The sequence below is a fragment of the Chanodichthys erythropterus genome, chromosome 24, assembly GCF_024489055.1.
Source record: "Chanodichthys erythropterus isolate Z2021 chromosome 24, ASM2448905v1, whole genome shotgun sequence".
In the NCBI taxonomy this organism is placed as follows: Eukaryota; Metazoa; Chordata; class Actinopteri; order Cypriniformes; family Xenocyprididae; genus Chanodichthys; species Chanodichthys erythropterus.
This window is the reverse complement of record NC_090244.1, coordinates 24,974,037-24,987,127: the sequence shown is the minus strand read 5'-3', so window position 1 is coordinate 24,987,127 and position 13,091 is coordinate 24,974,037. Positions and strand designations below refer to the sequence as shown.

At 36.0% G+C, this 13,091-nt stretch overlaps 1 protein-coding gene across 6 annotated transcripts in view; it reads left to right on the top strand.

The window, feature by feature from the left end:
* nup160 (nucleoporin 160) overlaps window positions 1–13,091 on the top strand; it is an 84,645-nt gene that overhangs the window by 26,417 nt on the left and 45,137 nt on the right. For all 6 annotated transcript variants that reach the window (XM_067380593.1, XM_067380599.1, XM_067380597.1 and 3 more), the window contains 9 exons: window positions 18–115; window positions 2,140–2,224; window positions 2,647–2,715; window positions 3,115–3,198; window positions 3,284–3,454; window positions 4,629–4,728; window positions 5,431–5,593; window positions 5,678–5,802; window positions 11,461–11,621. In XM_067380593.1, the coding sequence (XP_067236694.1) occupies window positions 18–115; window positions 2,140–2,224; window positions 2,647–2,715; window positions 3,115–3,198; window positions 3,284–3,454; window positions 4,629–4,728; window positions 5,431–5,593; window positions 5,678–5,802; window positions 11,461–11,621 (1,056 nt within the window). The remainder of the gene's footprint in view (window positions 1–17; window positions 116–2,139; window positions 2,225–2,646; window positions 2,716–3,114; window positions 3,199–3,283; window positions 3,455–4,628; window positions 4,729–5,430; window positions 5,594–5,677; window positions 5,803–11,460; window positions 11,622–13,091) is intronic.

The following is a 13,091-nucleotide window of genomic DNA, read 5'->3' as shown; positions in this document are numbered from 1 at the left end:
GTGTTTGTGTGAAACAGGAGACACTAGTGGATTTTGTCTTGACGGCGACTGATATTTGGGCTGTTTGGCTGGATAATGACAACCAGACTGTGGTGAAGTACATCAGTTTTGAGCAGTGAGTAATGCAGAGTTTGATAGAATTTGATTTTTAACTAGGGATGCGCGCCACAACTAATTTCATTAAAATATTTTTTTTACTAATTAGTCTAACAAACCCCCAGAAGACAGTCAAAAAACAGTCTCTATTCCATTTGAAATAGCCTGAACTAAAGTGGAAATGAAGCAGTCAGTCAAGTTAATATTATTTGGTAAATGGATCCAATCTAATCTCAAATTATATAACAAACACGATAAATGTGAGATGAAAACAATTAAAGACACAGTGGAGGACAGATAGTAAAAGATAAAGACAGAGACCATGAAAAATGGAAACCACAGGGCATCAGAAGACAAAAAAGGTACCACTATTGCATTGCTCCTGGATGTACAAATTAGTTTTACAGTGTTAAAGCAAAGTCCATTTTCAAAAACTGCTGCTGAAACGGAGAACTGCATTGCTTCACTTCCCGATACACATTCAAACACAAGTCCCACAGCCTCAAGATTTTTGTAGTTATACTTGGCTATACAATATGCTGCCAAAATGACTGTCAGAAATTAAAATGAACCACAACCGTTATGTATATATACAACCCACAGCTTCACATACCGTAATTGTGAAGCTGTGGGTTGTAAATAGTTCCTTCAAAAGAAGAAAAATATATGCTATAATAAGTTTTGAATTTCTAAGCTTTAGTGATAAATCACAGGACAACACTGACAGCTAGTTTCTGCGTTCCTATCTGTTCACACTATCTTCACGTTTTGCGCAGCTACTGTTTGTATGAGTGTTCGTGCCACAATGCAGCTGCTCGAGCACGGTAGCTCAAAATAGTATACATCCAATCATCTAAAATCACTTGAATGTCCAAACTGGCAAACCTTAAAACAAATAACAACTGACAAAGTTTGTGAAGACGCAAGGCTCACCGCTCACGTGCCATCACTGTTTTGATCCGGCGTTCACCTCCATGTTGCTTTTATGCTACTGACTGGACGGGGCAGAGTCATGTGGCTACACACGCGGTAGTATTTTTTTTAAGGGGGAAGTATTAACAGGATTAAAAAAAACGAAATAACCGACATGGGAAAATGAAACCTCGGTTAGATGTTCTGAATTTCGGTTTCGATTACTTTTTGATTAATCGTCCAGCCCTAGAACTGACCCTCATTTGCAAAGCAGTCCGGTGTAAAATTATTTGCACAAACATACGAATTTAGCTAATTTCTTGGGCACATTCCCCTTCATAAATGTGATGTCACAGTAGGAGAAAACTGGAACAGCTTGTTTTGAGACACTGTTTCTGATTTATGGAGATTATAAAAAAGGAGACCATTAAAGGGTGGTTTACACACACTGCTGACACACATTCATGTTCAAACACCATGTAAAAGTGAATTTTGCAAAATAGGTCCCCTTTAAAACAATTAAAAATATTTTGCCTTTGAAAATGAATGAGAAAAATAAAATTTTCTGAAAATGTAGAATCTTCTACAGTTTTGCTTCTCATGGCAAATGTATTTAGTTTTACTAATGCTAAATAAAAAGATAGGATCCTGAATAGGAAAATGTTTTTTAGTAATATGATGTTGCCACGGGTGGCATTGTTATCTGTATTACAGTCTAAAGTGGTTGTATAACATGGATGGTAATATGTGGAAATTCTATGCAGATGAGTTATGCAGGACTAGATATTGTAAGCTCCATATATTGTTATATCAGGGAGGAGACTGGGTGGTGATGAATGTATGGACAGTCTTCCATTGAGTGATTTATAAGGAGATTTTTTTGCAGGTTTTGTGTAGGCTATGGTGTGTGTGTGTGTATATATGTGGTTTTATAAATCTGAAAGCTTATCTGTGCAAAGTTTTATACATTTTATGCAATATTTCATTAAAGTGGTTTGATTAATAGAGATGAGAGTAGTTCAATTTTAAGTCTTTTTAGAAAATAAAATAAAAAACGCAAGTCCCCACAATATATATCAATAAATATTTGCTAATTTTGTCTGATTTTGCCACTTATGTTTTAAAATGTAGTAACACAACAGGCATGTGGAACCAGGTATTTGTCCAGCCGTCACCAGAGGAAGAAGTTCACATTGGTGAAGACCAAGACCCACGGGTAAGTGTATTTTACATAGATTCAAGCTCCTCGCCTTTCAGTGATAACTCACCTTTTTGAGATCAAAATATGGGATTTGCATAGGTCCAATGAGAAATTTGGGGGGGGACTTCTGAACTTACAAGGATAAATAAAGTACTGTACAGTGTTTCCTTTATTATTTACTTTTAAAAACTAATATATATTTTTTTTTTTTTTTGTGGAAAAAAATTGACAACTTAAAAAAAAAAATTTAAGAATCCCTTAAAGTAACTACGAAAGAGCATGTAAAGCAAATGTCTTTTAAAAAATTCTGTGCGGAGCATGCCCCTGCCCAACGCAATGTTCTCACCTTTTTTTTTTCCCTTGATGTGAACGCTGAAACTGGTGTGTCATAAATTGTGCCATTTTTGCGTTCCTTAACCAATGTTATTTTTAAACAGGAAATCTATCTTGATGTACTTTTTTCACCGCTGCGCTTCACAGCCTCAGCCATCATTAAAGCTTTACAGGTAAAAAATCTCAACTTACTTTAATTCACTCTTAATGTGTCGTAGAGCAGGGGGTATTCAATGAAAGTTCCCAGAGGCCATTTCCTTTAAATATTCTTCCCAGAAAATATCAGAAAAATCAAGGTCCCCAAATACTGTTTTAGGAGTTAAATGATTAAATTAGCAGTTTGCATTACAGGAACGTTATTGTAGATTGTACAGTTTTTAACCACAAATGACACTTCAGAGAATACAGCACACTGAAATGTTGCAGCCTGAGCATCATTTTCATCTGATCACCTCCAAAACAGTGTAGCAACTTTACATGCTGATCCAAACCTCTATTCAGCCATATGATCAGAAAAATGGAAATATGTTTATACTTGCATTCATAAAGAAGAGTTGTTTCTTTTCTGTTAGATTTACAAACGAGGCACAGAGCGATATTCCGACTTATCATGGGAGGAGCTGAAGAAAGAGGTTACTGTCGCAGTGGAAAATGAGGTAAGGTAGTGCTGTTTTCCCCATTGTTACCATTATTACCGCAACATTTCTTACCATTAAAAATGTAATCAAACATTGTGTTCAGCTTCAGTCCAGTGTGACGGAGTATGAGTTCTGTCAGGAAGACTACCGCCTGCTGCAGGTGGAGTTCTGGTCCAAGTTTTACGCATGTTGCCTACAGTACCAGGATGTTTTGTCCACGCCACTCGCCCTGCATGTGAGCCCTTCCACAGCCATGGTCTGTGTCCTCAAGAAGGTACCCGATCTCAGCCTCACTTAATTTTGTTGAAGTGAAGTAAGTGTGTCTGTGTGTTTAGGTCAAATTATATCAAAATTCTCCCTTTTTACTTCTTCAGTATATACTGCTTTTCTTAATTTGTCTACTCTTTACCGCTCCATAGCGCCCCATGTTTTTCTTAATTTGAATGCTTCATTAATACACGGCTCTGTTTGATTGTCTGATCAACCTGACATTGAAATATTGGTTCAACCAAATGCAACTTTTTTTCTGAAGCCTGCTTAAGGTCATGCTTGCAATTCCTTTTATTCTGTACTCAGTATTGATTGAGTATTGATCAGAATTGTAAAATTATGAGATTAATAAATCAAATGAAACCTAATAATTTATTTATTTAAAGCAACAATCTGTATTTGAATATGGATTACATGAGATTCTTCAGCCAGTGCAGGGCACTCCCTGACTGGTGCTAAATTACTTAAAAATGCTCTGTCAGTTATACTAATGTAGAAATATTACTTTTGTTTTTGGTTTTTGGGAACTGATTCTTTGACCTCTATACTTTCTAATAATCCCACTAATCTATCATTTAGTAGTCTGGTAAGTCTGTGCATACAGGGAATCACATTTTGGTCATGCTACAGTTACACATACAGTATGCATAAAAGGGTATTAATTTGACAGTTACTAATTGTATATAGTACATCAGTGTGCTAGAATTAAAGTTGTTCTCTCTCATGCCTCAAGTGACATCAAAAATCTCCTGAATAATGTGCGAGCAGTCACTTTACAATTGTAAGTCCAGAGACATACAGAATAAACACATTTTTAATGCGGGCTGATACAACGTATAATTCAGAAGCTCTTATAGCTGGAATGTGAAATTACATCTTTTAGATATTTAAAGACTTGTTTAAATCTATTTTTGCTGTGTGATTTATTAGACTGAACAGTAAAAAAAAAAAAGGGAGCTCAAAATTTGGGACTTGAGAGTGAATTAAACATCATGAGCTTGTGTGCATCTGTGTTCCACTGTGGTTCTCAGTACTGTCAAAATAAAAGTCCCATTTTTAACACTTACCGGTCAAACAGCATAAATCGGCAGGCTGACGGCGATAATTAAAAAATGTCTGATGTTGGCTTTGGCGATATATATTGGTTGATCGCTAATCTTTTTATTCTACTTTTCCAGGGCTTTGTGTCTTTCCTGTTACCCTGCTTTGCTGTCGACCATCTTTATCTGTCCTCAGATGAATACCTGTTTTCTGAAGAGGAAACTCCAATTGCTGAGGGTAAGAGGCAGTGTTTGAGAGACTATCATTTCATAAAGTCGTCTTCACTGTATGATGATTAAAATCGCGAAATGGCCTTTAATGACCTAACAATTACTAAATAAACTTCAAAATGTTACGTTTTCTAATGTATTTCATGGACTGATTGCTTCTGACAGTGCAGCATGAGCTTGTGACGCCATCTGCGGGACACCCTTAGCATGTTAGCCAAGGTTCAAAGCACAAAATGCGAATAAAAATCGCCATTGCCTGGTAACTTTTTAAGGAATTTTGACATTGCATGGTTGTGAGAATGTGAGACAGCTTAGTACGATCATCAGATTGCACCGGTTGTGATGTAATTATTTACATTTATATATAATAATATATTTTTAAAAAATGCAGCATCTGACGTACTGCACTTTTCAGAGTAAAGCATAGCAGTTTCAATTTACATTAAATGCTACTCTGCAAGTGCTGTATGTGTGATTTAGTCACTTATAATATGGGTCAACCACCTTCCCTAATTCGTAATGAGAATCGTTTATAAATCTGTTGTTTTCAACAAAGAGAAGCATTCAGGTCTCCCTGTGGTTACCTGCCAAAATAAAAGCTCAGTGGTGTAACGGTTGAAAGAAGAGGGTGAGATGGGGCGGATTGGGTGTCAGGTTTTCCTTCTTGTTGTCTTTAGCTGATCACGTGCCTGGGTGGTCTTTTTATTAGACTTGGATGTGAGCCGTGACGTCCTGCAACTCGTTCAGTGTCTGCGCCTGGTGAACGAGTCTCTTCCAGAGGACATGGCCTATGAGATGGAGAAAGCCCTTGATGACCTACTGTCTCCAGAGAAAGTGTCAGAGAAAATACTGGACAGTCTTTTGGCCAACGAGTCGGTATCAATTGAATCGCTGATTTAATGCAATCACATTAGTAATTGATCAGTTTGATGTCTAAAGTGAAATGTTCTCTTCAGAGTGAATGTGATTCAGGATATTGCAAACAAACTGCAAGACATCTTTAACCCCATTGTTGCCATGAACATGCTGCTCAGAGAACTGGACCTGGAGGCTGATGCAGAGACGGACACCAGACCCACTGGTACCATTAAATAAACCTTTTTCAATGTTCTGTGGTAAATTATCTTGTTGACTGTGATGTTTAAAGGAATACTTTGTCCAACAAAAAAAAATTGTAGACTTATAGACTTATTTCTAATTCTATCATTTACTTGACTTTGTGTCATTGCAAACATTTTAGTCTTATTTTAATCAGAATTATCCATGACTATTTTCGTCTAGTTTTAGTCGACAAAATCTGATGACATTTAGTCTAATTTTAGTCAATGAAAATGGTATTTTAGTCTCTTTTTAGTAATGCAATTCTATTTAACCCAATCAATATAGTATAAGTACCTAGTAGTATAGACAAAACCAAAATTTTCTTTTAGCCAAACCCATTTCAAACAAGGTTATCTTATTATATTATTGTTAACTTATAGATATAACCTTATAATGCCTTGATGTCTCTTAACCCTTTAAGACCTGAAGGCTTTTTTAGTTTTTTTTTTTCCTGAGCGACACACAAAAAAGTAAAGACTCATAACGCCAAAACTGTAAGGAGAGTCAAAAGGTAGGTATCATTTGATAGAACACTTTAATTTTTTAGAAAATATAAATTACATTTACATTTGGACATTTTCATGCTGAAAAACTGCTGATAAGACAATTTTATATATATATTTAGAATTTTTTTTTTTTTTTTTTTTTTTTTTTTTTTGACATGGAATAATTCAGGAAGGCAGTAAGATCAGAGAAAAAAATAATTTTTTGGTGATTCTCTCCTACATGTGAACTGTATCTAGTTCAAAGTTTGTGGAATAAAGTATAGTTAAATAAAGTGAAATAAAATTCATTTTTTCGCTGCTAGATGGCGCCCACGGATGGTAAACTCGGGTTTAAAAGGCACTTCTCATCACTCGTTAGGAGTTTTTCAAAATGGTTTAATGCATTAAAAAGCTGAGTTTCTAAGCTTTAAGATGATACCTATTTTGTGTTATTCCACTTTGGAAAACGAACATGGATGGGTCCGGGATCATTGGATACACTCTGCATCCCGGAAAGAGACACGTTTTTAGCTAAGTATGTTAAATCATTTCCTGTGTAATATCTTGTGAACAACACAATATATTATGTTGATTTTGGATTCATTTCATAAGAATCGTAAGAATCTGCTTTAAATAATGATGTGCATTTTCTATGATCTGTGCGTTTTTCATGAAGTTATGAGCATGTGAAATCTACATATTTCCCTACATATCGGTCCTGTTCTCTGTGTCAGACTTAACTTTGTTTGTTGTCGTTTCTGCTAACTCACTGCAGCTGCATCTTCTAAACAATGCCGCGAGTGGGGCTTGAGAAAGTGACGTCGTCTGCGCAGTGCGACCTGATGCAGCCCCTGAAGTGAGACACAGGGAAAAGAAATGCTGCAAAATAATAATAACAAAGTAATTAAACGAGACTAAATAACATTATAACATTTCGTCTTGTTTTGGTCAACGAAAATGAAGAGACATTTTAGCATAGTTTTTATTTTGTAAACCACATTTAGTCTCGTTTTTATTCATCAACAATATTGTATTATACGTTTAATTATAATCATCGTCACATGACCAGCATTTACATTACATCTCGTCTCGTTTTCGTTACGTGATAAAGGTTCATTGACGACAATATTTAGTCATAATTTTCGTTGACGAAAGCAACACTACTCATTACCTTGGCTTGATTCACAACGGTATGCTTGTGATGTTTTATAACTAGAGCGGTACTGGTGGGTTTCCGTGGGAAATTCGAGCATGCAGCCAATCGTCTTTATGGCATTACGTCACGTCTGTAAACGGAAAGGAAGGAGTCCCAGCTAGTAGCTATATCATGTGAGAATCATTTATAGCCTTTTCTTACAGCAGCTGAAATAATTAAACTTCTCATGTTGATAGTGGATTGTAATCCAGAAAGGTCCAAATGACAATCATCAATGACAACTGGACATTCACCCGTATTCAAAAGCAAAAGATGGCGGACTGCGGAGTGGCAGTGTACATAAATTAAAATCTACAGGTAACGCTAATACACACTAAATACACAGTCACGCAATGCTGATGTTGTTAACATTAACAATTTGAGAACAAAGTATAACAGTAAAAATAATTTGCATAGTTTGGCATGATCCAAGCTAAGTGATTGTTATATTTAATCACCATTGGCAGCACGATTTATTGTAGGCATAATGCTTTTTTCCCTCAGTTGGTAAGAACAAAAGTGGCAGACATGTTACTTACTTGTTCAGATGACATTTTCCGGTGAAAATTCTTATTTTGGTCATACTTCCGAGACGTAGAATCTGTATTTCCGAAGTACAGTATCCACACCGATGTGGTGACTGACAGCAAACATTAGATTAATCTGCACTGAGTCATGCCGATGCACAACTCACGTAACGATAATAATTTCACACAAAACTGCAATTGCAGGTTTCAAACAGAAATGGCGACAAAGAGGGAAATCTTACAGACTGTAGCTTTAAATTAAGTCACAAAATGACAAAAGCCTGATTAAACTGAAATTTGTTAATTTAATGGTGATTTATGGGCAAGGAACAATGACTTCCTTCTCAGCCATGACAACCATGACATTTTTCCCCCTGTGGCCACTGAAGCTCTTTTATTCAGTGGATGTTGCTATTTATACTGTCAATGTGTTTTTTATGGCTATACCACCAATAGTACTGCATTTCACATTATTCTAAATGTGCTCTTATTACTTAATTATAGCAGTTATCTTTGCAGGCAAAAAGTGAAAATTCTATTATTTACCCACTCGTGTCTTTCCAAACTGTATAAATTTCTTTCTTCTGTGTAACAAAAATAAATTATTTTGGAAAGCATCAATTTGTATGGATTAGTTTTACAATCTCTTTATGAACAATAGGGCAATAACTCTAGCCTGACTACGTCAGACTTCCTACTTCCGCTCAATTTCATTTCGCTTCTGTACTCAGTCTGATACAGCGTCAGAGCTTTCTGTTTGCCACCGGTCTGGAAACATCCGGGCCAATCAACGAACAGAGGGCGGGCTGAGAGCCGTGACGTAGATGCTAAGCGCCGAGTTTTACATTGTAGGTTAGAGAAATCGAAAACCGAAACGACCGCGGAAATGGGAAACGAGACCATAGACTGTAAAAAATATGGACGTAGTGTCCGTGACGTCACCAATAGAGTTCTGAACAGCAGTTTTGATGCAAAAATGAGGCCGCGGCCATCTTAGTTGCACGTGACCGCACGTCACTCACGAATAACTGAAAATGGGCAAAGAGGCGGGACACAGTTGGAGCCCATGCGACTTGTTGCTGAAACCACGCCCGCCTAGCATATCTATCTTAGATACTATCTAAATTATTAATAAAGATAACAATATCATTAGAAAGTACTAAAGGTTTACTGTCAATCTACGGTGATTTTAAGATAACGTTATAGATGCTCTCACACGAGTAGGCTAATTAATTTGTGTGGGGTGTGCAAATAACACAAATCAAATGGGATTTCATACCTTTATAATGAAATAGAGATCGCGAGATGAATCCAATCCGCTGCACTTGGTAATGTCCATTTCAAAACATAAAACATCGTTAATAATGTAAAACTCTATACGTACATATATAGGTAACGTACCAGATATCTGTATAACTTTCAAATGTTCTCTCAAACTAATGAGCACGTGTCCAAAGTATAATTTTTCAAAATAGTGCAGCAGTTTTAGTCTAGTATCCAAGCAGTGCTGTCGGAGTTGTATATCCTCCTGGTATTGTCATTGTTGTAAATCTCAGGAACAAAACTTTTAGCCAATGCCACGACGATCCAGCAACGTGTGTTCCGCATGCGAGCACATGTACACGGACTGACATCTGTCTCAAGTATGCAGCAAGCCATATATTGTATAAAATAATCCAGAAAAAAAGCACAAATACGACTGAGATGCCAAATTCAGTGGCTGAAATGAGCTGCTGAGGTAACATGACGGCTCACAGACAGCAGCGGCATACCTGTCACTCAAGTGACCACGCCCTTAATTATGCAGAACTTTAAGGCTTAATATAATTTAAACGGATGAGTTATAAAAAAATTCACCCCCCTCAGAGTTGTCATGAAGGGCAAAATTAGCAGTATAGACCAAAACACAATGTGAACCAGAGTGTAAACATGTTTTTTTCTGCTCTAAACTTGGCTGTTTTAACATGATGGTCAATAAGATTCTGCTCCCTTTTGCAGCCTGTCCCTAGCGGCAAGTCGATGAATCGCAGTTTGTTACTTCCGTATTGGCTTCACAAGTAACTGGGGGAGGTTGCCGAGACACGGGATGCAATTCGCTCTGTTATGGAGAACATTCAACTCTTTTTCAAACTGAAGCCAGAACAAGAAGAGTGTTTGATAAACATTTGTTTTATCATGTGTTTACAACAGGTTTACAGTGGAAGTTCAATCATAGATTTGAGTTCGATGCATGATGTCTGTGCTTCGATGCGGCTGTACAGGCGCATAACATACGTCATAACTAAACGTATCTGATTGGCTTACGGGTAACCAATGATTTTAAACTTCAGACAAGCGCCCCCTAACGAGAGAGAAAACACTTCTCTATTATGCCATTCCAGACTCTGTCTACGAAGCAAAGTGAAGTAGCAGAGTCTGGTATTACCAGGCTACAATAACTCTTTTTGAAGCCTCAAAGTGGTAGTTTCGTAGCTGTCAGTAGAGGGACAGAAATGGCTCAGATTTCATCAAAAAGATCTTTAGTTGTATTCCAAAGATGAACGAAAGTTGTGCGTGTTTGGAACGACATGAGGGTGAGTTAATGATGACAGAATTTTTGGGTGAAATTTTCACATTTGTTTGGTTATTTTAATGCCATGAAAACATTTTGGAAAAAAAAACAAAAAACAAAAAAAAACAAAGTAAAGGCTTTGTATTGATTTTATAATACAAAAAAAAAAAAAAATCAGTTAACCAATTCAAAAGTTCTTAGCTTTTGTCTTTGTAGCCAATGATATGCTGTTACAATTTTGCATTCTATTAATCGACTTTAATAATAATTATTACAATATCAAGAACAGTAATCAAAATAATGACTTTTTGTCATATTGCAGTCCTAGCCTGTAATAAGTTCCTGTTTTTTAATTTTATAATTTATATACTCTGTGTAGACTATTTACATTATGCAATTGTTGTGTAAATAAATATAATTGCCATGTCCTTACTAAATTACTCATCCAAACAAATATAGCAAAACAATATTTTTTAAATAAATGCTATACAAACGTATTTATTTTAATTATATTAATAAAATAAATAAATGGTTATAATATTTTAAATATAATTAAATCTGTATTTTCACAATTACAGTGTCAAGTGAAGTAATTGCCAATTATGACTTTTGTCATAATTATGCAGCATAGGTTCTAGCGCACATCTTTAGTGTTTGCGATCAGGTGCCTGGTCACAATCTGCATTTGTTGTGTGGGAAACGGCTGAAGAAATATTATTTTGTGTATTTGTGTGTTCTTTTTTCTTTCATGGATTAAGAAAGACAGTTGTATGATCTTAAAACAACTAAGGGTTGATTAAAGGATGACTGATTTTTTTTTTTTTGTTGTTGTTAGGCTGAACTATTTCTCTAATCAGCACTGATGTGATCTTTGTTGTAGGTCAGTCTTTGAGAGTGCGTATTAGTCTCTCTCAGCTGTACGGCAGCAGTGTGGCTGCTAGTCTGATCTGTCAAGCTGTGTGCCAGACCGCCATGACCCGAACTCTGCTCTGCAGAGATCTGCTCATCCTGCAGCAACTGTACCTACGAATTGGAGACAATGTGAGTACACACACACTTAGTATGTGACTCAGTTAGAGCTGTTAATTAAAACCTGAATTTGACATTTGAAGTCCCCCTGTGGTGAAAATCAAGTTTTTAATGTTGCTTGTATGTCTGTGGTGTTTATATATATATATATATATATATATATATATATATATATATATATATATATATATATATATATATATATATATATATATATATATATATATATATATATATATATATATTATTCTTTAAGACAAACCATGTGCAAATTCACAAGTCAACACTATTGCTGACTATTTTGTCTTTAAAACTACAGTAATCTAAAGAGTTTCAAAAATGTGGTTTGAAATCACTGGTGTTTCTGACACAAACTACCTTGTAACCAGTTATGTCAACGTGCCGGCGGGCTTTAGCATGTCATTAACTATGACCGTTCTGAAGCAAGATAGTCTTGAGGAGGTTATCCCAGTATATTTTTCTTTTGATATAAAAAATTGGGTAGATTTAGCAATATAGCAGGTTTATAATGTATATTACGCTGTTATGATGAATATGCCTTTCTCCACTGATGTTCAGAGTTGTTCAAAGCATTTCTAAGGATACTGATTTTCAGAAGACAGCTGTCTGACTCTGAAGTGGCAAACAGGAACATAAATTGTGTAACAGCAACAGATTATTTGCTGTTTGATAATGTAGTCAAGCAAAAGGCTAATCAAATTTATTTCTGTTATGTGTCCGTTGTAAAAAGCGATACCATTGTGCAGCGTTTACCTCAGTAAGTTGACTGAGTGGATCTCTGAGCTTGTGCAAGTGAGTGGAGGTGGGGCAACTTAGCATATTCATAGGTCTGTGTAGAGTTACATTAATTTTCACAGGGGGAAAAAAAAACGTGTAAATGTGTCATTTTTGTGGTCAAAGATGAGTTTTATGAGATAAAATTGACTATAGGGAGACTGTAAAGGGCTAGTTCACCTAAAAATTTGTTGTTAATTTACTCACCCTCAGGCCATCCAAGATGTAGGTGACTGTTTTTCTCTATTTTTAACAGTAAAGAAGATTTTTAACTAAAACCATGGTGATTCATATAATGCAAGTCAGTGGCAGCCATCGCCTTGCGTGATTGGCAGCGTGATGGCTGTAAACTATGGTTTACAGCAGGGTATTCAATTAAAGTTCCAAGAGGTCCGGTCTCCATATTTCCTTCCCAGCAAAGGTCCAGATGATGATATTTTTGGAACAGTTATACATTTAAAAAGGTTAAATCAGATGTTTTGTCAGGCTATTATTATTTATTTATTTACTTATTTAACATTCAGACTAGGGCTGGGCATTTAATGCGTTATTTTTTTCCATAACTAATTTAATTAACGCGTTAAATTCCCAGCTCTAGTCTAACTGTTAAATAAATAAATAAAAAAGCCTGACAAAACATCTCAAATTTAATGCATTTAACGCTCTTGCCCCACCCCCAGACCTACA